Source organism: Cicer arietinum, chromosome 1 (assembly GCF_000331145.2).
Source record: "Cicer arietinum cultivar CDC Frontier isolate Library 1 chromosome 1, Cicar.CDCFrontier_v2.0, whole genome shotgun sequence".
Taxonomy (NCBI): domain Eukaryota; kingdom Viridiplantae; phylum Streptophyta; class Magnoliopsida; order Fabales; family Fabaceae; genus Cicer; species Cicer arietinum.
In genome coordinates, this window is record NC_021160.2 from 52,357,479 (window position 1) to 52,382,672 (window position 25,194).

The 25,194-nt window shown below is 28.6% G+C and overlaps 4 protein-coding genes across 5 annotated transcripts; 3 read left to right on the forward strand and 1 right to left on the reverse strand.

Annotated features, from left to right (window-relative positions):
- Nucleotides 1-1,520: 1,520 nt before the first annotated feature.
- On the forward strand, nt 1,521-4,356 carry LOC105852139 (uncharacterized). The gene is made up of 3 exons (XM_012715775.3): nt 1,521-1,715; nt 1,956-2,057; nt 4,136-4,356. The coding sequence occupies exons 1-3, from the start codon at nt 1,560-1,562 to the stop codon at nt 4,214-4,216; spliced, it is 339 nt and encodes a 112-aa protein (XP_012571229.2). The 5' UTR covers nt 1,521-1,559; the 3' UTR covers nt 4,217-4,356.
- A 3,066-nt stretch (nt 4,357-7,422) lies between these two features.
- Nucleotides 7,423-8,403, forward strand: LOC101491916 (mitochondrial import inner membrane translocase subunit TIM23-2-like). The gene has a single exon (XM_004486802.4). It carries the CDS (start codon nt 7,573-7,575, stop codon nt 8,137-8,139), a length of 567 nt encoding a protein of 188 aa, XP_004486859.1. The 5' UTR covers nt 7,423-7,572; the 3' UTR covers nt 8,140-8,403.
- Nucleotides 8,404-13,215: 4,812 nt separating this feature from the next.
- Nucleotides 13,216-17,742, forward strand: LOC101491605 (seed linoleate 9S-lipoxygenase-2). Of its 2 annotated transcripts, XM_073368173.1 has the most exons (9): nt 13,216-13,474; nt 13,554-13,841; nt 13,943-14,183; nt 15,248-15,568; nt 15,670-15,755; nt 15,867-15,968; nt 16,061-16,365; nt 16,453-16,716; nt 16,799-17,742. In XM_073368173.1, the coding sequence occupies exons 1-9, from the start codon at nt 13,244-13,246 to the stop codon at nt 17,550-17,552; spliced, it is 2,592 nt and encodes an 863-aa protein (XP_073224274.1). In that variant the 5' UTR covers nt 13,216-13,243; the 3' UTR covers nt 17,553-17,742. The 2 variants fall into 2 exon arrangements, with proteins under 2 accessions (XP_073224274.1, XP_027189582.2); XM_027333781.2 differs by lacking the exon at nt 13,216-13,474 and having other exon boundaries at nt 13,561-13,841.
- A 1,270-nt stretch (nt 17,743-19,012) lies between these two features.
- LOC101491283 (seed linoleate 9S-lipoxygenase-3) lies at nt 19,013-22,706 on the reverse strand. The gene is made up of 9 exons (XM_004486800.4): nt 22,426-22,706; nt 22,042-22,328; nt 21,676-21,916; nt 21,247-21,570; nt 21,032-21,117; nt 20,804-20,911; nt 20,402-20,706; nt 20,053-20,316; nt 19,013-19,972 (listed from the first exon to the last, which is right to left on the reverse strand). Exons 1-9 carry the CDS (start codon nt 22,640-22,642, stop codon nt 19,219-19,221), a joined length of 2,586 nt encoding a protein of 861 aa, XP_004486857.1. The 5' UTR covers nt 22,643-22,706; the 3' UTR covers nt 19,013-19,218.
- Nucleotides 22,707-25,194: the final 2,488 nt, after the last annotated feature.

Consider the following 25,194-nt stretch of genomic DNA (forward strand, 5'->3'; position numbering starts at 1 on the left):
ACATATATCTCTATCTTATTATTTATATATATATATATATATATATATATATATATATATATATATATATTAATAATAAAGAAAAGTGTCACACTATCATCTAATAGACATATAAAGTTTTATAACAATTTTTTTAATCTATTTAATTTATAAGTTTCCATCTTCACATACAATATACAAAATAATAAATATCACTATAAATTTACATATACTTATGTAAGGTATGGAGTTCAAACTCAAGATAATACATTTAATATACCAATTTTGACATTTATCATTAATTGAGCTAAAATTAATCAAAAACAATATTCACAGATAAATTAGATCTCAATTAAAAAAAAATTATAAAAGAATAATAGCCCAATTAAAAATAGAAAATATTAGTCCTAAAAAATATATGGAAATATTAACAATATCTTAATGTGAATTAGTTAATACTATCTACATTTCATGTTTAAACCCAAAAAACTAGATTCATGTCGAGTTAAAAAAAAGTAGATATCATGTTCATCAGCGACTAAATTAGAAGAATTCAAATTGTTAATGACACTAAAAGCCTAAAAAACTTATAATAAAAAACATAAAACACCACACATACAAAATATTATTATTAAACAATAAACATTGAAAAATGAATAATAAAGATATACCTATGGTACATTGTATAGACAGTTGTAGGTATAATCGATAGCTACGATTTAAATTACCGTCAATAAAAACATCAGTAAATAAATTTTAATTATTTTTTAGTGACACATATTCATTATATATATATATATATATATAATATATATATTCAAATCTCAAGTGATTATATCTTATTAAATAATATAAAATGCACTTTAATTAATTAGATTCTATTTTTTTAATAACCTTTATTATTCCTCTGAAATAATTTTTGAATAAGTATGACTTTTTTAAGAGTTTGATTTTTTATTTCGTCAAGAAAATTAAATAAGATTAATTACTATCAATTATGTTACCAAAAAATTACCATTCTTAATTGGTACAAATTATTATTTTTTGTTTTATATTTAAAATTTGATCAAAATAATATTTTATTTCATTAAAAAAATAGTAAGTACTTCTTAGGTTGTTTTATTATTGTCATATTTGTAGGAAAAAAATATTATTCATAATTACTTGTTGCCTTCAAAATTTATTGCAATATTCATTTTTTATTTGTTGATACTATTCTTAAATATTTGGTTTCATAGAGAAGAAAATGAGATAATAAATAATTAACAATAATAAAAAATATAATGTAAAAATAATAAAATTTATTAATTTTCTTAGTATGCGTGAAAAACCAAAAACCACGATTAAAAAGAAATTAAAGGAGTAATTTTAAGCCATTAATACCAATTGTACTGGAGACGTATTAGTTAATAATTATAGTTGTATAAAGTCAAAGTATATTTGCATTATTACTATCACATTCAACATGTTACGTTTTTTTGTTGACCGAATTCACATGTTATGTTTTTTCCTTCAGTTAATCCAATTGTCCTCAGTTCTCTTATTAAGTTGCGGGTATATATAATTATCTTGTGGTTCATATGAATAAAATAATGGATACTATTGAAGGTAGAAATATGAAGAAGAAAGTAGAAGCTGAAGCAAAAGTTGTATCAACGTCATGGCAAGAAAAGAAAGAACTTGTGGAAAAAGAAGAGAATGTCCTAAGAAAGGATATAGAAGACCTTGAGACATGGGTATGTATATTTTCAAATTTGTAGATTGTTTGAGTTAATTGATGTTTCTCATCATGGCTCTAACATATTTAGCCTTTATTATATATTTTATCTCAAATTAAATATTAATACAAGCTTTTTTTCTTTTCTTGGATACACAAAGATTTACCTATTTCTTTTTTGTTTTTATTTGTTACCAAGGTATACTATTTCTATATCTTTACAAAAATGAATTTTTCCTCTCATTGTATTATTTAATAGGTTGATTTAATAGAGAGCATGAACGATAAGCAGCTAAAGGGTTATCTAGAAAGTAATCCTGACGATTCAAAAATGACAAGGGATCAAAAGATGAAGAATAAAGTAAGATTAATTATGGTTTTCGTTTCATACTATGTCCATTAGAGAAGTTAAATTCATATTAATTTATAAACATGAATATTAAATATTAAGAAAATAAGTTTTATAAACTAAATTAAACAATAAAAGTTAACTGATTTCCTTTAATTAATTTTGTAATTTGAGTATTCGCACTTTACTCAATTTGTTCATTTTAAATATGAGGCTAAAATGATCTATAAATATTTATTATACAGTAAAGAGTTAAATAAGTTTTTAACCCATATAATTTTTTTCTATTTTATTTTTAGTTTTTATAAAAGAGTTTATCAAATTTTAGTTTCTTAAAAAAATTTATTTTTATTTTTAGACACTAATTTTAATCTAACTATTCAGTATGTTTCGAATTTTTTAATAATTTTAAAAAAATAATATTTAGGACATGTTTAACATCTACCTTACAAAAATTTATAAGTTTTTAACAAATGATGAATTAAATATGTATTTTTAAATTTTTGGTACTTCAAAATTTATATTTAAGTTATGTTTGCTAAAAATTCTAAACTTTTGTAGGAAAATTTCTTATAATGTCTTAAACATTAGTGGAAAAAATAATTCAAATATTTGAAAGATAGACAATAGTTAGATTAAAATCATAGATTAAAAGTGAAATTCTTTAAAAGACTAAAAACAAAAAATAGAAAATTTTATAAAAACTATTATAAATATATCATACTCTCTCGAAATAAAATAAAAATAAAAATAGTATCTAAAAAATTTATATATCTAATTAAAAATTAAAATTAAATATATTAATTTTTTAAATGTCATTTTATTTATATTTCATTACATAGAAGTATCTCCTAACCCATATTGTTCATTTTACATAAGCCCTATCAAATTTATGTGTGTGAGAATGATGATATTTTTTTCTTTCAAAAAATGTGAACAATGTGAGGAGCTATAATTTAATTCGAACAATCTGAATTTCAACCAAATACTAACCAAATAACCAAATGTTACTAACATTTAACAAAATTTTATTTTTTATATACATATATATCTCAACTACCTTTCATTAATTAGTTTAGAAGATGTTGTTTTACTTTGGAAATGAACATTTATATAGTTTCGAACCGTAAAGTGATACATTAAATGACACTTAATATGAGATACATTGATTATTTTTGTAGCCATCAAAACGAGTCTTAGTTATTGAGCCAAAAGCTGTCTCAAACTGCAAGTACTGTAACAAGCTCATGACATGTAACAGCCAAATGAATTTTATTAAAATATTTTTGTACGGTTAATATCCTCTTGTTTTCAAAGAGAAAAATATGATATTTTAGAGTTTAGTAGAAGATTAATAAAGTTTAAGTTGGATAGATTTGAATTCAAATTATTTCTAACAATTTTTGTATGTTCGAAATTTAAATATTTCATTGCATTTAAATGTGTAAATATATTTTAGATTAAACTAATTGTTTATATATTTCATATCTAACATATGAAGTCTAGATAGATACATAATAGAGATGCGTGTGCAATAATACGGATACGTAGTTACATGAATTTTTTGATGAGATAGGGCTTAGAAACGTTAACAAAAAATTTATTAAAAAATGTATATACATGCAAAATAATTATAAAGAAAATATATTCATCATTCTTCAAAAATATATAATTATAATGTATCATTAAAAAAATTAAATAAATATTAGTTTTATTCAATAAACAATTTAAAAATACTTTTAACTATTTCTTCACTCAGTACTATAATCCATGAAAAAATATACTTTTTAAATCTCATTTAATAAGAGATAATTTTTCCAATTTAAGAGTGACATCTTAAAATGAAACATGTAAATTTCTATCGACCTGCCAGAAAAATTGTGTCATCTTTATTTTCTTAATTTTCACAGGATAAGTATTCTAAGTATATGGAAAAGTATCCCAAAAATATTAAATTAATTAATTTTTAAAAATAAAAATAATAAATATGATACTATAGTAGAATACATTGTGAAGTATCCGGATACATCTGTGTTTTTGCGGTATACGAAGTTGATAGTATTTAACCCTTAATAATAATATTCTTGCAGGTTCAAAGCACCAGCAAGTCGAAATCTTCAATATCTTCTAATGGGATAATGGCTTCAGTTTGGAGGTTCGATAAGAAATAGTGATGTATTAATATTTATTAGATGAAGTTAATTTCACTGTGTTTAATTTCTTCCTTGTATTTATGTCATAAACAAAATATCAACAGTCTAATTAAGTCATAACTAAGTAATATAAATGTTAGAGAAAATTACATTTATCTCCTCAATGTCTTTTTAAATGATTCTCATATTACTTTAGAATTTATATTTTGAATGCACTTATCTTCTTTTTATTCACTACAAAAAATACGGAGAATGTATTTTTTTGTCATAATTATATTTTTATTTGTTATTTATCAAAAAGATATTTAATATATATTTTGGTTATGTCACTAAAAATATAATCATATATTTCAAATTGCAAATATTATATATATGATCAACCTCTTCAAATTAAAGAAAAAACTTTAATGTTATCATATAGTAAATGACATAAATATATATATAAATGTGAACAAAAAAAATAGTTTGATGCAATTTTTTTTGTAAGTATAAAAGATTTAAATAATTTTTCTCAATAAAGATTAATGTAATTTTTCCTTTCTTTTATTTAAAGATTATTAGTTATTGTCTCAATTTTTTTTTCTCATATCATGTCTTCATTTTAATATCGAAGCTATTAAATTTAATAACCTTGTAAAAATAAAATAATTATTTTTAAATAAAATATTTGTAAGTGTTTCAAACATATATCCAAAATTTGATTTAGATTTTTTGCCATGCAATAGATTTTTTTATTAAAAAAAATTGTAGCCTTTCATTAATAATAATAACAATAATAATAATAATAATAATATAAATATAATAAAAAAAATATAAATAAAAAAACGAAGACTGGCCGAATATGTGGTTACTTATTTGTTTGTTTTATAATAAATTCAACTCAAAAAAAATTTAGATCCGAAAAAGAATGTAATTCGACAATAAGAGAAAATAGCTATTAACTCGACATAGTTCTCATTTTTATCGTGGAATTTATCTGTTTTTATTCATTTTATATTTTATTTGTGTGCTAAAAAAATCCTAAGTAATACATCTATCGCTTTTTCTCGAGGATCAAATGTGTAAATTAAGCTTATTGATTAATTTTAATACTATCACTACTTCAAATACATGCCACCTCATTTTATTTATTTATAAGCTTGAATTCTATTGATATCCCTCTCATAAATTTTCTCTTTTAGATATAATCACATTCTCCCTTTTCATCATTATTTTTGTAACACTCCACTTTTCGTTATTCTTGATAATGTTGTGTTAAGTTACCATGTGTATGTGAGATGTTTTGAGTATGAAACACTTTAAATGAATGTATAAATCATTTAAATTAGTGTAAATCAAAATCACATTGTCTTATTTTGCACGGTGAGTTACATGTTCATTGTTGTAAAATTTATGATGCGAGAGAGATGCTCATCACATGATTACATGATCCACTTATTATGGGATGATGTTAAATTTTATCACACTTAATTTAAATTTTATAATTATAATTTTGATTTACTTACTTTTCATAAACCTTAGTGCGAAAATTAAAGTCAAATTCTAGTCTTCAAAAGTTCTCTTTCACAACCTCTAAAACTCCAAAGTTATAGAAGACTTTAAAAGACAAAGATCTTTCACCAGATCTATCAGAAACTTGATCACAACCAACTGTTTTCATATGAAAGAGTATGTACAATCTTCACGACTTGACCAGTGCAGCCTCAGAGCGACAAACCAAGAGCAGTATGTTGATTTATAGATTCCGCATAATCTTATAAATCATTGGAAAAATGAAGGATACACAGCCTTGCACTTTGGAGCTGTCAGATTGATCCTTTCTCTTCATGGAAGGAAAAATCTCCCTGTTTTCTGTAAGATAGCATTGTTAGACTTTAGCTATCTTCACTATGAAAACGCAGTCATCGGGACTGTCCTAACTTCACTACATGCAGGAAGCGTAGTCCTCACTATTTTTCCGAATTACAACGTAAGTCTTAACGACGGTACCTTGTCAACTCGGCTAAAGGTCCAAGTTCAGATAACCGGAACTGATTAGATTCCAGAAGCCTTGTCCGCAACTCTTCATCACCAAATAATCTATCGACTCCAAAATCATTCGATAGATTTACCACTCACATGATGTTCTTCAGACTCGTTATTGGTAGTCACCAATAAAGAAGAAGAAACACCTTCCATTGTCCAAATCCCTAGGAAAATATCGAGGGAAGAATTGACACAGCTGATTCCTCTTGAATGGATCACCAACTATGAAAAGATGCAACAGGACAGAAGGCCGATCCAATCTCAAGAAGCAACTTTCAGGAGATTATCTGTTGACAAGACTGTCAAGACGATCTTCAAAAACCCAGATGAAGGAAGTAGCTCATCCTCTCAGATCTTCCAAACTCTTATGATTCAACCAGTGCTTGAGGAAGACTGGTGTCCTATCCATGCGGTTACAACAAATGGAAAACCCGTCTATACGGACAAAATAGACGGACATGATCATGAATAGTGTGTGCTTTGTCTTATGTATAACTCCTTGGCTTTAAAAGGAGGAGTCTTGTAACATATGAGCTCAAGCAGCATTCGAAATAAAACCTTAAGTGTTGTCAACTATCAACATGTTCTTCTAAGTTTTCTCTTCTTTCTGAAAGCTCTAGTTATTATGTTCATATCATAAACACCCTATTAGAGATGCAAGTATGCTATACACTCGTCTCAATTATGAGGATCTTGTGTATCAGAAAACATCTAACTATTGATCCTTGCTACGGTCCTTTCTATCATAAGATTGTAGTTTTAATTGATAGTCTGTGCCTTGAGATTTGTAAGCCAATGGATGACGTTTTGTTATCTCGGTTTGATAATTCAATTAAGACTATATCTCATGATATGGAAGGCTCCCGACCAGCGTTTTACAATTTTGATTTATATTAATTTTTTTTATTTTTAAATTTATGATTCATTTTTGTTATAACATTTTAATAAATAGGAAAAGAAAACAATTACACCAAATGAACTCGTTTATTTTGATATAAATCATAAAAATTGTTAAGAAGCAAATGGATTTTATTGAAAAAATATAACCAACTCCGTTTGTAGTATTTTTGTTTCCTTTTATTATTATTTTTCTGGGTTGGATTTATATCTCGAGATTTTGTTTTTATTTTTTTTCTCAATAAATCAGGGTTTTTCTAAAAAAAGAGCCGGTTTAATACCAAACCCGGTTCATCTATCGAATCTATTCCAACGCGCCGCCATACAGACTCGATTTTATTTTGTCTCTCCACACAATCAGCGTCGTTCTTCGGCAAACTCTTTCACTCTGTTTCCCTATTTTCTCTCTCGAAACCCTAACCCTAACCCTAGTGTCTGGAAACGTCTCTCCCATGGCGTACCAGACCCCCGATCACGAATCAGGTTCCGATTCCAACAAACAAACGCGACTCTACAATCCCTACAGAGATCTCGAAGTACCTATTCAAAACCTCTACAAGCTTCCAACCTCACCGGAATACCTTTTCGTTGAAGAAGCTCGCCGAAAGCATCGTTCTTGGGGCGAAAGCCTCACATTCTACACCGGATGCGGCTACCTCGCCGGAGCCGTTGGCGGCGCCGGCGTAGGCTTCGTTGAAGGTGTTAAATCGTTCGAGTCTAGCGATACTGTGAAACTCAGAATCAACCGGATTCTTAATTCGTCTGGACACGCAGGTCGGACGTGGGGTAACAGCCTCGGCGTGATCGGGTTGCTTTACGCCGGAATCGAGAGCGGAATCGTGGCTGTGAGAGACACTGATGATGTGTGGAACAGTGTGGCGGCGGGGCTCGGCACCGGTGTGTTGTATCGAGCGGCGAGAGGAGTGAGATCGGCTGCTGTAGCGGGTGCTGTTGGTGGAGTTGTGGTCGGAGTGGCTGTCACGGCGAAGCAGGTGTTGAAACGCTACGTGCCTATATGAGAAACGTTCCCATTGTGTGAGCGCTCTCAAATTTTTATTTTTTTGGTTACAATCAATTTTGAGTTCATTATTATTGAGGTATAAATGATATACCAGCTTGTGGCAGTGGTGCCCTTGCAAACAATTGGCTTAATGCTTATTTTTTTCAGCTTGATAATGGCTAACCTTTCTGACGTAATTTGTTTAGTAATCTTGAATGAATAAGTTGGACAGCTTCAATGCTGGATAGTTGATACAGTATTAAAAATGTTGTTTATTTGTTAATGCATGAGAATGGAAGATTGTGAGTGGCATTATACAAAAAATGCTGTGATAGTGACATATATAGATTTGATAGAAGCTGAGTGGTTAGTTATTTTAGGATTTAAGAATTCTGGGAATTTGCATGTGTAGATTATTATAGTTATAATTTATTCACTGATATGAGATTAGACTAATGCATTAGCTAGTATTTCCGATTGGGTTGCAAGTTTTTGTGTTATTCATGTTATATTATTTTGTAATAGCTACTTGTGTATTGTCAACGAGTGGTAAACGTATATTGTAGAGTCTTTTTGTGAACTGTTATCTGTTGCATCTTAGCTTGTGCACGGTGCAGTTTAGGGCTAAAGCTGACTGAAGAAAATCTTCTGAATAAGTTATTGGTGCCAGTTTTTTTCTTCTATCAAATGGAGGGATAGCTGCTGTTGTGTTCTTATTTATGCATAGCAGCATTTAGGAAGTTTTTCTTTTATGTTTGTATATGTTGTTATCGTAGTTATACAACCCTTGGTTAGTATGTGTATCATTCTGCTAGATTATAATATATGATTTCTGCAACATAGTTAAGGTTTTATCGTGGTCCTGGTTATTTGAACTTCCAAAAATGTGAAGGAAAGCCATTGTTGTTGTTATTTGGATTTGGATGGACATATCCTGCACTTTGTTATTGAAGTGAAGTGGAATTTATTTATCTACTTTTGATAAGTAAATGTGTTATAACTTGGGCATGTCTCTGTTTCTCCTTTCTGGACTTTATTATTCTGGTTACCAAATAGTTGTTCCTTAGTAATCTACATGTTTTATATTCCTCTTGTAACTATCCAAAAGTTGTAACTATCGAACACAATTCCTATGCCGGTGTTTGTATTTTACTCTCTACACTTGTTTTTGTGTGTGTTGGCAATAAGCATCTCGTACTTGAGAATTCTCAAGGGCATGCACTCTCAATCTCTACATTTCTTCACCCTCTACCGTTGGCATTCGACTTGAAACATCATTGTGCAGCTCCCCCTTCAATCCCAATACTGTCAATTCATTTGACGGTCAAATACAATTGTTGTGCCAGGTTTTGTTGCTTTCCTTCTCAAGCTAATTTCCCTTTGTTCACTTTTCCCTTTGTTCACTTTTCCCTTGCTGCACATTTTGGGTAATGCCCAGAACTCAATGGAGAATACTGCATTGAGGTGGAAGTGTTGACCCAGGTTTGAATGCTCTATGCTGTAGCCTGCAAATTAATTGTATTTGTGCATATTGCTAGTATCAAGGTTTTGGGTCATAGGTAGTGGGGTGAAAGCAGCTGAATTTGCAGCTAATGATACCCGAGGTTCACTGATTTGGGGTGTACCATCACTCTCATTCTTCATGGAACTTCTCATGAATGGGGGAAAAAGGATCATGTTTCTTTTCGTCCTCCTCGGTTGTTGTTGTTTTGGTTGATTATTATAGTTAACCTTTCGTTAATCTAGACTCCAGAATCGGTAAAATGGAAGCGTGATGCGGATGATTTTGTGCAAAGGTGGTCCTTAGCTGCATTCAAAATATCATTATACTTTGTCTAAGGAAATTGGATGCCTCAATTATTACAAGTGTTTGTTCATTCCATAATCTACCAACAAATTGGCACATATATCATTCCACAACAACCTAATGTTTTGGGTGTTGTTCATCCAGTAAACCACGGTGCTCTGTTTTCTGGGCAATCTACTTGAATGATTTATTGGTTATCATGTTTGCTGCTCTCATAGATTGCAGTAATATTAAGAAGCTACAAATCACATGGTATAAAAAATGTTAATATGAAATAATTGTAAACTAAGATGATGATTTTGACTTTAGATTCTTTTATTTGCTTAAAAAATTAAAACAGCTTTCTGATATGAGACGTGTGAATCCTGAATGTCATAAGGGAGTGGTTTTTGTGTGGACAGTTTCTCTGTATGACAACAACAACGTTCCATATGCTAAAGTTTTGTAAGGTTATGCTAAATTTCATCATGATTAGCACTGTAGTAGTAGTAGAAAGGCACCTCTTCATACTTGTATAGTATGTGGGTAAATTATCCTATTTAATTCACGTAATAGGGTTAGTCCTTGTAATATGAGATTCTCCTTGTTGTAGTCCCTAATGTCATCCTTTCATCTATCTTAGATTATTTGATATGCTAACATGATATGACATGTCATGTGCGATTTTGAATCCATGTGATATTGAATTGTCATATTATTTTTATTGCGTTGGACTCATTGTGTAGTAGGGGTGAAAGACAAATTAAAATATAATATTATAATAATTAAAAGCAAGATAAAAGAAATTATAACTATAAATTTTAATTTTTAGACATAATCACCATAAGATAATTGTTTTTTTTCTATCTTTGAATTTTTTATAGTAAAAATTATCTTTAAATTGTTTTCTTTTATCTTTATTGTTAATATCAACCACAATTTTATTGGTGCATGTTATTATGTTGTAAGTGTGACATAAACTTTACAACAAAATATTATTTTGTGCGTAGTATTGACAATAATAATAGAGAAAATAACATAGAAGATTTTTTTTAAATACTTAAAAAAAATAATTTTTGTTGGTCAATCTTAAAATATAATCTTTATTATAGAACAAAAGTGGATATGGAAATTTTTTTATAGGCGATGACATGATTTTGCATAAGTTAATAAGTTACTGGGATTATTTTCTTTTAATTTTCATTTATGTAATTAATAGTTTTTTTATTCTTTTAATTTATGCGATTATATTTTATTTTGTTTTTCATTTTTACCATGTAATCGATCTAATATTGACGTGATATTAATCACGTTACAGTATTATGTAACACTAAAATTTATGTGATATGGTATGTCACACTTGTCTTTTTATCTAGATTAGATAAAAAGATGATATGAGTAGAGAAACTGAAAACTTTTCTTTTAAGAAATTAAAACTAGAAAGTACCCTATAAAAATTAATTTTTTTGTAATATCTCTGAAAAACGAATTATGTAATATTATAAAAAGTAACCGAACTATTTGAAATAAAATGAACAATAGTATTATTTATATATAATTTTATAATAAATATATAGTAATCTTTTATAATAAAATGAACATGTATAGTTATATAGTATTATATATAATTTTTAATAAATATTATAATAATATTAAAAACTAATTTTTATATAAAGCTTTTTAGAATAGTTCTTTATTTTAATTGTTTTTTAAATTTTATTAACTAAAAAAGTTATAACTAAAAGATAAAAATTTTAAAATTATTTTTTAAAATAAACTATTTAAATCGTCTTTTATTTGAAATTTTATTTTCAATTTTTATAAAAAATTAATAAAGAAATTAATATCACAAATTATTTTTAGAAATACAGTAACAAACAGATATAACAAATAAAAGGTGTTAAGGCGATAAAATCTTAGACGTATTATATTGGCTTCATAGAGGAGGTGTCTTTCTTGCATGCGGCCTTAGTGACACTTGCGATTTGTGTCAATTTAATATTACATGCACTTAAATTATTATTCTGGCTTATGTATTACTTTTGTCTATTTTTGCATGGAGACTTTCTGACACCTTTGCACTTTGAGTTTCAACGTCTATATAAATAAAATTTTTTAAAATTTATTAATTTAAAATTTAAGTTATATTATATCCGTAATCTCTTAATTTAATTTTAATTAACGTTTTAATTATTTTTTTTTTAATTTAGTTCGTTATTTTAAATGGTAATTTAATATTTTATGTTTTAAAATATTAACAATGTTATCTTTTTTATTGTAGATTTAAATTATGAATTTGATTAAATTTGTATTTTATTATAGATAATAATGAATTTTATAGATTTTGTTTAAAAATTTTGACTATTTTTTTGAATTTTTGTAAAAGTAGGACAACATTATTGATATTTTAAAATATAAAACATCAAATTGTTACTTAAAATAAAAATAAAGAAGCAATTTATAAAAAAAAAAAAAAAAAAAACTAAAACGTTAACTGAAATTAAATTAAAGGATCATACATGCAATTAAGTCTAAAATTTATTATCCCACCAACTTGATCTAATGCGAAAATCTCCTACTCTCATGACCCAACACACAAGAGTCTTAGTTTTATGCAACGACGCATACAATATTTAAGCTACTTAATTAATAATATTATTAATTATTATCATTATTATTATTACTACTACGAATATGAAAATATTTTCAAAATAGAGTAATTACTTATCTAAAAAAGAAACTATAAATTTAAATTATTAAGGTTCATATACAAAAATATGTATCATTTGTTTTCTTCATTAATAATAACAATAATAATTAAAAAAATTATTTTTTCTTTTACTTTTTTATCGTGTATTTAAATAATTTAAATTTATAGTTGTGGTAACACAAAAATTACTTATAAATACATATCTCATTTTATATATTTAACTTGAGCATTAACGCTTAACGTATACTTCTATAGAAATATTCGTTACAACGCGTAAATATTTAAATAATTTTGATTTGTGATTGTGATTATATAAGAATTACTATGTCGTTTTACATTGAGTCTCACATTTGTACGATATGTTTGGAACTAGACCTAGATTATGTGTCACGTAAGAGTGAATATTAAAGTTGTATTTGAAAATAATTAGATATAGTCGTCATTTGAGTCAACTTTTAGAAGTGAGATTGAAATTAATATAACAAAATATTATTTGATTAACTAAAGTGAAATTTACAAAATGAAAGACACATGTATACATTGAAATCTATAAATACAGAGTATGACCTTACTCTATTCACATAAGCCAAACTAATAAATATATTAGTTAAAGCAAAAAAAAAAAAAATGTTTTCAGGCGTGACGGGAATCCTGAATAAGGGGCGGAAAATAAGAGGGACAGTGGTGTTGATGAGAAAGAATGTGTTGGACTATAACACAATTATTAGTATTGGTGGTGGTAACGTCCGTGGAGTTATCGACTCCGGCATCAATCTCATTGGTTCAACTGTCGATGGCCTCACTGCCTTTTTGGGCCGCAGTGTCTCTCTCCAGCTCATTAGTGCTACCAAATCCGATCGTAATTCATTCTTTATTTTCTTTTTATTCTTTTTATTTTCAATTGATGAGTATTTTATACTTAATGAATTTCATTGTATCAAATGGAAAAGGGAAAGTAGGAAAGGATACGTTTTTGGAAGGTATCATTGCCTCGTTACCAACCTTGGGAGCTGGTGAATCTGCATTCAATATTCATTTTGAATGGGATGATGACATGGGAATTCCCGCTGCATTTTACATCAAAAACTATATGCAAGTTGAGTTTTATCTCAAGACTCTTACTCTTGAAGATGTTCCAAACCATGGAACCATCCATTTCGTATGCAACTCTTGGGTTTACAATTCTAAACTCTACAAAACTCCACGTATTTTCTTTGCAAACAAGGTCATTTACATTTATATGTATATATATTCATTTTCCTGTTAAGAAATATATCAAATTAAATGAACCATTGTTTTTGTTTTTAATTAATTGATATTGTGTAGACATATCTTCCAAGTGAAACACCGTCTCCACTTGTTAAATATAGAGAAGAGGAATTGCATAATTTAAGGGGTGATGGAACAGGAGAACGCAAGGAACATGAAAGAATCTATGATTATGATGTCTATAATGATTTGGGCAATCCAGATCATGGTGAAAATTTTGTTCGTCCTGTTATTGGAGGATCTAGCACCCTTCCCTACCCACGCAGAGGAAGGACGGGTCGATATCCAACATTAAAAGGTTAGTTCAATTTGTTGAATTTATATTGCCTCATTATAACAAGATCAAGTAGGTTCAATATTATGATATATTTTACAATCATACACGTAAAGATAAACAAATTGGAGAAATGAAATAAACATAAATACATTTAATTATCGTCTTATTTTCTTCTATTTCTCTTTTTTTATTAGATTATCAACATATTATATCTATCGTATAACTCTCTATTTCTTTCTCGTTCAAAGTGTTAATAAAGTCGTTGGATGTCCACTAATTTTTTCATGAAATGATTAATTGATATTTTGTTGATGAGTTTATGAGTTGAAAGTCAAAGCATAGAACAAAATATGAGATAAAATAACCTCAATTTTTACATCGGTTTGTTTATATATAATTTTAACATCGGTTTTGTAGATAACACTTGACGGACCAATGTAAAATAACATTTTACATCGGTTAATAAATGACCCGATGCAAAACATATTATGAACCATGGTTAAGATCGTATATTTTACGTCCGTTGATACAACAGTTGATGTAAAAAAAAAAAGTTATATCCACAGAAGAGAACCATTTATATCACAAAGCACATGTCAAGCAAAGAAAAATATAGAGAAAAAATATTTGAATCAATTCGCATAACAAGTCAAGATTTTTTATTTTATCTATAAATAAAATAATATAATTACTATTAAAAATTCACACACAAATATTTGAACTCTAACAATGTTAAGACTTATTAAATTAACAACAATTAAAAATAGAAAAACATAAAACCAGTCTTTAGTTTTGTCACTAATAATGAAAAATTACAAATTAATTAATTAATTTTGTGCGTGAAAGTTCCTATCATAATTCAATTTTTTTAGTTGTATAATTTGCTAATTAATGTTTTGGTTAGCAGAGAGTTCAATTGAAACTTTTTGTTTTAACCTAGAGTTCAGTTTCAACTTACACATGTAAAAATTACCTAGGGATACATATATATTTAATTTAAAATGATTTCAATTTGAGCTATGATTCTTATTTTCATTTTTGCGGTAATTAATATATGTATCCTTCTATTTTCTTATTTTGATCAGATCCGAAGAGTGAGAAACCAGCTACAGAAGTATATGTTCCAAGAGATGAAAATTTTGGTCATTTGAAGTCTTCAGACTTTCTAACCTATGGAATAAAATCTTTATCTCAATGTGTATTACCAGCATTTGAATCTGCATTCGACTTGAATTTTACACCAAATGAGTTTGATAGTTTCCAAGATGTGCGTGACCTCTTTGAAGGTGGAATTAAGCTGCCTTTAGATGTAATTAGCACAATTAGTCCCTTACCTGTGATCAAAGAACTCTTCCGTACTGATGGTGAACAAGTCCTCAAATTTCCAGAACCTCATATTATTCAAGGTAATAAATATATATTATTTGTTAAATTAAATGTAACGTGAATTAAATTATACTTTGAGTAATTTCATTTGATTATAATTTTTTTTAATTGATTTGAATAGTAAGTAAGTCTGCATGGATGACTGATGAAGAATTTGCAAGAGAAATGCTTGCTGGCGTAAATCCTTGCATGATTCGGGGTCTTAAAGTAAGTTAAGGGATTTTTAGTCTAACATTTTGTATAATCTAAATGCATATGGAACAATAGAGTGATGGATTATGATATTTTCACATGATATTTCATTTTAACGAATGGTAGGAGTTTCCTCCAAAAAGCAATCTTGACCCTACAATCTATGGCGATCAAACTAGTAAGATAACTGCAGATGTCATGGAGCTTGATGGGTGCACAATAGAAGAGGTTAAAATGATTTAAACTTAATTACATTGTAAATTATAATGCTATAATTTTTTTGCGACATAAAGTGATTAAAGAATAATTGTGTGGAACAGGCACTTGCTAGTGGGAGGTTATTCATATTAGATTACCACGACACATTCATGCCATATTTGAGACGAATAAATGAGACTTCTGCAAAGGCTTATGCCACTAGAACCATCCTTTTTCTCAAAGAAAATGGAACTTTAAAGCCAGTGGCTATTGAATTAAGTTTGCCACATCCTGATGGTGATAATTCAGGTGTCGTTAGTCAAGTCATCTTACCTGCAAATGAAGGTGTTGAAAGTACAATTTGGTTACTTGCAAAAGCTTATGTGGTTGTTAATGATTCTTGCTATCATCAACTCATGAGTCATTGGTAATAATAATATGACATAAATAATTATTCTTTCTATCTTAATTTGTGTTGTATGAATATTTTATCTTTCTATATATATTGGTATAGGTTGAATACTCATGCAGTTATTGAGCCATTCATCATAGCAACACATCGACAACTTAGTGTGCTTCACCCAATTCATAAACTCTTGACTCCTCATTTTCGTGACACCATGAACATCAATGCACTTGCAAGACAATCTCTAATTAATGCCGATGGCATAATAGAGAAAACGTTTTTGCCTTCAAAATATGGTGTGGAAATGTCTTCTGCAGTTTACAAGAATTGGGTTTTCCCTGATCAAGCACTACCAAATGATCTTATCAAGAGGTGATTGAACGATGATGATGTAAGATTTTAAATTCCTTTTTATGTTAATAATTAACATGTATATGCATTTTGCTTGATTTAGAAATATGGCTGTTAAGGATTCATCTTCACCGTATGGACTTCGTCTTCTGATAGAGGACTACCCTTATGCTGTTGATGGATTAGAGATATGGGAAACTATTAAAACATGGGTCCAAGATTATGTCTCATTGTATTATGCAACCGACGATGATATCAAAATTGACTCAGAACTTCAACATTGGTGGAAAGAAGTTGTAGAAGAAGGTCATGGTGATTTGAAAGATAAGCCATGGTGGCCTAAGTTGCAAACACTTGAAGAGCTTGTTGAAGTTTGCACTATTATTATATGGACTGCATCAGCTCTTCATGCAGCTGTTAATTTTGGACAATATCCTTATGGTGGTTTTATTTTAAACCGTCCAACTCTTAGTAGACGATTGCTTCCTGAACAAGGCACTTCACAATATGAAGAAATGGTGAAGAGTCCTCAAAAGGCTTACTTGAGAACAATTACACCAAAGTTACAAACACTTATTGACCTTTCGGTGATAGAAATCTTGTCAAGACATGCTTCTGATGAGGTCTACCTTGGAGAAAGGGAAAATCCACATTGGACCTCTGATTCAAAAGCTTTACAAGCATTTCAAAAGTTTGCAAATAAGCTAGCAGAAATTGAGGCAAAACTTGCAAAGAAGAACAATGACCCGAGTCTAAGCCATCGATTTGGGCCGGTTCAATTGCCATACACTTTACTTCATCCCACTAGTGAAGAGGGTTTAACTTTTAGAGGAATTCCCAATAGTATATCTATCTAAGAAAAGTTGAGGTTTATTTAACTATATGTTACTTTATCTTCCAATAAAGAGATGCTCCAATTATCTTGCATCTTATCTATGTTATAATTAAGTGTATGCGTATGTTTAGTTATTTGTAATTTGAACCCTCCAACTTGTTATAGTTCACAAATAATAAGGGTATTATTGGTTTGTGTGTTTATCTCTATCATTTCCTCATTTTTTTCATCTACCTTTCTATTATTTATTTTTATTATATACTCATCATTTAGATTTTTCTTTGAGAAAATAATCATCATTTCATTGCCATTTATGATTATTAAATAAAAAATTAAAATAAAATATAAATCTAATTAAGCAAATTGTATAGTGGATATTTGGTCCAACAGTGTAGACCCATTAATATATAAGTCTATAAAAGCAATAGAAAATTAAAAAAAAGGAGGAAACAGAAAATATGTTTCAATGAAATAATTTTAGTGTTAGTGTTTGGCCAATGGTTTCAAGAATTAATGTTTATATTTGTAGTGGATAGTTTTTTAAAGCCAAATGTGAAAAATTGTAAAAATGATTGCTCATTCCAGAATCTTCCCACAAATTAGCTACTTCTAGTATATCATTAACTATTTGAATGATTTATTAACTACTATGCTTGTTACTCTTAATGGATACCCCTATGAGAAGAGTGTTGTGGCTTTGTTAAATAGTTAAATATTTTAGTAAGAGATGCAGGAACTAATCCTTAAGCATCGTCTCATCACATGTCCATATATTTAGATTGAACGTTTTGTTTCAAGTTCAAATCTAAGACCTCGCAATATGAATTAATTATAATAGAATTTATCATATTTTTTAAAATAAAATAAAAATACTATATAAACTAGACTTCTACTAATGCGATACACGGATTTATGAAATTATTTTTGATAATTATTATAGTTTAATTAAAGAAACATTTAATGTTAAAATTTTAAAAATAGCCAAATTCGATTTTCAAACATTATTTTCATCTTTTTAAATATTATGTTTATTATTCATTATAATATTCAATCCCTTATTCATGTGATTTTGTAGCAGCAAACTTTCATGAACAACTTTTTACAGGTACTAATCTGATTCTCCAATTGCAATGTTTTGATTGCATGATGTTTGAACTTGCAAAAATTAAATTAGAAAATTATGACATAAAGATGTAATAAATTTAAAAGATTATAGATAACTTATATAATAATCTATGCATTAATGAATTTATATAATAGTTTATCTGTTAAACCATCCAGAATTGAGTAGCTCCTAAGAGAATTGTGAAGCGCATTTATATATTAATTATAAGTCCAACGAGAAGATCTAGGAAACCCTTGCAAAGAGTGTCACCTAAGTCAATCATGTCTAGTAAACATGATTTCTTCTTATGGAACTTTTTATTTCTCGATTACTATTACTACTTAAACATTCAGTTCATTCACATAACATTACATATAGAAAACAACAAACAAAGATAATTGTTTTTATTATTTAAAAACGATTTATTACAAGCAAAATTACATTTTTATTAATGATAACATGAAAGCAGTCTAATACAAAAGCTAACTGAGGCAGGTAGGTGAAGGAACATGGGTCCCTTCTTCTACATCTTTTATTTAGAGGTACAATATACACTATAATTAAGGAACCATATATATATCTCTTAGATAGAGATACTATTAGGAATTCCTCTAAAAGTTAGTCCTTCCTTACTAGAAGGATGAAGCAAGGTATAAGGCATCTGAACTGGCCCATGACGGTTTCTTAGCTTCTCATCATTGTTTCTCTGAGAGAGTTTTTGCTCAATTTCTGCCAATTTGTTTCCAAATTTCTTAAAGGCCTCTAATGCCTTCACATCTGATGTCCAATTTGGATTGTCTCTCTCCCCAAGGTACAATTCATCAGAAGCATGTCTTGACAATATTTCTATAACAGAAAGATCAATAAGTGTTTGCAATTTTGGTGTAATTGTCTTCAAGTAAGCCTTTTGTGGACTTTTGACTAGCTCATCATACTCAGAGGAACCTTTCTCTGGCATCAATCTCCTACTAAGAGTAGGACGGTTTAATATTAAACCTCCATAAGGATACTGACCAAAGTTAACAGCAGCATGAAGAGCTGAAGCAATCCATATGAGGATAGTGCAAACTTCAATGAGATCATCACGAGCTTGCATCTTAGGCCACCATGACTCATTTTTTTTATCACCATGACCAACCTCTACAAGTTCTTTCCACCAAGCTTGAAGTTCAGAATCTTGTGTGAGGGTGTCATCTGTGGTGTAGTACAAGTTGACATAGTCTTGGACCCATGTTTTTATTGTAGTCCATATCTCTAATCCATCAACAGCATAAGGGTAGTCATCTACCACAAGTTTAACACCATGTGGAGAAGCTGAATCCCAACTTGCCATTCCTCTAAATAACAATTTACAAACAACAGCTTCACATTAATATATGATTATATTTTTGTACTGTGTAAAATGTAAACAAAATACCTTTTTACAAGATCATTAGGCAATGCTTGCTCTGTAAAAACCCAATCCTTGTAAATGACTGAAGACATTTCCATAGAATATCTTCCCCATAAAAATGTTTTTTCAATGATACCTCCATCGTTGACCAAAGATTGTCGAGCAAGAGCATTTATATTCATAGTGTCACGATAGTGAGGATACAAAAGTTTGTGGATGGGGTGAACAACACTCAAATGCCTGTTAGTTGCTATAACAAAGGGTTCAACAACTGCATGAGTGTTCAACCTATTATCATCAAGAATTAAGAATCAATTTATAGATATATAAAAATAAAAAACATTATTTGTGTTATATATTGACAAAATTATACCAATGGCTGACAAGTTGATGATAACAGGAGTCATTCACAACTACATAAGCCTTAGCCAGTAACCAAATAGTACTTTCAACACCTTCTAGTGCGGGCTCATAAACTTGACCAACAAAACCATGTTGATCTCCTTCAGGGTGTGGTAAACTTAACTCTATAGCCAATGGCTTTAAAGTTTTGTCATCGCTAAAGAAAAGGATGGTCCTGGAAGCATAAGCCTTTGTGGAAGTTGAGTTTATTCGCCTTAAATATGGCATAATTGAATCATGATGATCTAGCAGGAACAATTTCTTGTTTTGAATTGCCTTTACAATCAAATACAATTGTAATTGTAATTGTTATCCATATTAAAACAATATTTTAAATGGAATAGAGCATTTCCAAAGCAAAATTTTACCATACCTCTTCTACTGTGAGCCCTTCTAAATTTGGCTCTAGATGTTCTTTGGTTATCTTACTCGTGTGATCACCGTAGACTTGACTATCTAGCTTGCTTTGCGGAGGGAACTCCTGCAATAATCAAACAACAAACTTTCATTAAGTCGTCTGCATTAATCTAATTAAGGTCATCAATATCTTATTTTATCTTATTTGGTAATAATTTTATTGAAAACTCTTAATTAAGCTTACCTTAAGACAACAAATCACATTTGGATTTACTCCAGCAAGCATTTCTCTTACAAATTCTTCATCAGTCATCCATGCAGACTTATTCACTGCTCAAATAATAATTTAGAACATCAATACACATTTTCCTTTTTGTTTATTGTAAAACAACATATGAGTAATACTTAACAGGGTGATTATAGATCCAAGTAATCTTAATGTTTGAAAATGAAATATACCTTGAATTACTTTAGGTGGTGGATACTTGAGGACCTGTTCACCATCAGTTCGAAAGATTTCTTTGAGCACAGGTAATGGACTAATCTTGCTAATTATGTCTGTCGGCAGCTTAATTCCACCCTCATACAATCCATGAACTTCTTCAAAGCTATCAAACTCATTTGGTGTGAAATTCAAATCAAAGAATACTGATTCTAACGCTGGAACCACATTTTGAGATACAGCTTTCAATGCATAAGTAAGAAAGTCTGATGATTTTAAGTGACCAAAAGCTTCATCTCTTGGAAGATACACAAAATCACTCCTACTCTCACTATTAGGATCTGTTTATTATCAACAAACTTCTAGTAAGATGAAATATTATTGAATATATATATGTTACTAAACATTTTTTTACACATAATGTAATACAAGTATAACTAATTAACCTTTCTTTGTTGGTTTTCTGCCAGTTCTTCCCCTTCTAGGATAAGGATATGTGTCAGACCCTCCAAGAACAGGACGAGCATGGTTATCACCGCTATCTGGATTTCCTAAATCATTGTAGACATCATAATCATATATTCTTTCCCATTCTTTTCTTTCTCCCGTTCCATCTCCTCTTAAATTATGCAATTCTTCTTCTCTATAATGTGCTAACGGAGATGGTGTTTCACTAGGAAGATATGTCTGCAATACACTTTTTTAATTTATCTTTCTCATGATTTGTGGCTTAAAGTGAGTAAATATGGTGATTTTGAAAATTCAAAATCTTTTTTAATAGGATTTAGTTAAAGTTTCATGTATATATATACCTGATTGGCAAAGAAAATGCGATCAATTTTGTAGTGTTTGGCATTATATATCCAAGAGTTGCATACAAAGTAGATGCTTCCATGATTTGGAATGTCTTCAAGAGTTAAGCTCACAAGGAAAAACTCAGTTTGCATAAAGTTCTTGATATAAAATGCTCCAGGAAGTCCCATGTCATCATCCCATTCAAAATGAATTCTAAATGCAGATTGTCCTGCTCCCAAAGTTGGTAATGAAGAAATAATACCTTCCAAAAAAGTAGCTTTTCCAAGCTTCCCTTTCCCATTTGCTAACAAAATAAATAAAAAAATATTATGTTAAGAAGAAAAAAGTGAATGAAAGAAAGTAATTAAAGGTTGTGATTAATGAAATAAAAGAAAACAAACCATCAGATTTAGTTGCACTAATCAACTGAAGAGAAACAGAACGACCCAAGAAAGCAGTAAGATTATCAAGTGTTGAACCAAGAATATCAAAACCTTGACCGATAACTCCACCAACACTTGTTAAGCTATTAATATCTAACACATTCTTTCTCATCAACACCACCGTCCCTTTTATCTTATGCCCTCTATTTAACAACCCTGTTACCCCTGAAAACATCTTTGCAACTTTATTTCACTATATTAATGTTTATGACAACTTCTGAGGATGCTAAACATACCCATAGCGGTGTGGTATTTATAGTCAGTGGATTAGCCTTTTTTATTTTCTATCATACTTATCTCATATTTCAAAATATTTTTATATGGTTATTTTACTTGTAATGAGATGGACACTGACTCCAATATGCAAACTCTCATACGTGCATGCAAAACAACGAAACAGACACAAGTATTGATTCATTGGCAACTCTTTCGGTGGGTGATGATTTATCATTTTTAATTCTTTACAATAAACAAAATTTGTCTGAATACTTAACACTTGGATCATCTTTATATATAAACAAATTGTATTAATGAAAGTATAAAGAATTTTCGAACGCATTACAATAGTAAAATAAGATAATTTAACAATGAGAACTTAAGTTTGATATGTATCCGACAAAACATGAACGATAGATTGAAAGAAGTCGCAAGTAACTTATGAGTGTGAGGTGTCTAGCAGAGTCCATGCAAGAAAGACAGCAAGTGCAAAGTGCCATAAGCACCGCATGCATGCAGGGTAAGATTTGGACATGCACATTCTTCATTCATTTCTATATAGAGTTTGTTTATATTTAATTAATCTGTAAGTCCTATAAATTTTTTAAAAATATAGATCTTTAAATTAAAAAATATTATAATCAAGTTCTTTGAATTATTATAAATTTTTCAATTAAGTTGTTCCGTTAAAAGAAAATTAGTCAATTGTTACTTAATCAACTGATTAAGCATATTATAATATATTAATTAAGTCTCTAAACTAATTTTAATTTGAACATAAGTCCTGGTACCAATAACAAGTTAAACAAGTTGCACGTACACAATTTTAATATGTGACATATATTAACTTTGCCTAGATTTCTATGTTCAATAGCAGATTTTCATCTGTAATAGGGTAGGCCACAGACTGTCTTAAGTCTCCAATATTTAATATATATATATATATATATATATTCTTCAGAGTTTTATATATAAGTAAAATAAAATGTCATATCTTTTAAGGAAAATAGTTGATTTCTTTTAATTTTATTAAAATAATAAATAAATAAATAAATAAATAAATAAATAAATAAATAAGTCATTGTAATTGCGTTGTCCTACATCTATGAGAATAAAATGTGTTATAAAAAAATAAATTTAAAGAGTATTATAAAAATTATAACATTAAATATAGTCAAATTAATTAAATTTTACTTATACTTAAAGACAACAAAATATGATTTTTGTTGTAGTTTATATTTGAGATTGGAGAATATATAATATTATGTAATATATGCGAAGTATTTATACTTTATCGTAACAGCTAAATAATATTTTGAAAGAGAATCATACTGTAAGTTCAACACTTAAAATAAGTGATATTTTTACAACTTATTTATATTTTCGTTATTTATATTTTCGTGAGCAAATATTGATTAAAGCTTCAAATTAAATACAAAATTACGATGTTAATCACTAAACAATTTCAATTTTCTTACATCTCAATTTTCTACCATAACCAGTGAGTGAGGGGAAAAGGAAATCTGGTGACTGTTGTTTTGGCCACGCGTGGACAAAACTCGAAGTCGAAGTAGAGAGACAAGAGGATAAATCTAGGAGAAACAGTTTAGGAATTTAATTAATACTTTTGTTTTTAATATTTAAAAATATATTTATTTCTTTTAGTAAATAATGATGATGTAAATATTAGGTGAATAGTGATTTGTAATAATCGTAGACATGTAACAATCCTAGTTACAATTGATTAATAGTTGACTAACTGCAAAAGTATAATAGTTCAATTATTTTATTTCTTCATTCTTTAGTTTGAAAATCTATTTAAATTTTTTTAAATAGTTCAGAGATATAAAAATTAATTAAACCTACTTTTTAAAATAGTTTATTTAATGAAATTAAAGGATATACGATGTTAATATAAAACAATTTTATATTCGTATTTAATAAATAAAAAATCTACTTTAAAATCTCACTTTTGTATGGTTATTTTGAAAATGAAATGTGGTATGAAAAATTGGTAGTCTTTAACTAAATACTTATTGTAAAACTATTTTATCGTAAAAGTGCATAACCATGCTGTCATCAACCCCTTGTATACATTCTCTCTATATAAAATTACATCTCACAATGTAGATATATATTTGTGGATTTATTTTAAATGTTGAATTATTTTGCTGGTCTTTATATTATTTAGAAATTTTTAAATAGATCTTTTAACAAAAATAATTGTAATCAAGACCCTCGACTAATATATCTTTTGTAATTAATTTAGTCTTTTTTTTTTATATATTATTGGTAGTCAAATTTTAATGAAGAAGGTAGAAAGTAAAGTGAATAGGATTAAAGAGATCAATTGAGAGATCAGAAATGGTAGATAGGATAGTGAGGAGAGGGGTTGAAAGATTATAGAGATCAATTGAGAGATTAGTGAGATGAATATGCAAGAGAGATGACTTTGGTCTTTTGACTTCTTATTTAGGTTCTTCTATTATAGTTTGATTAACAATAATATAA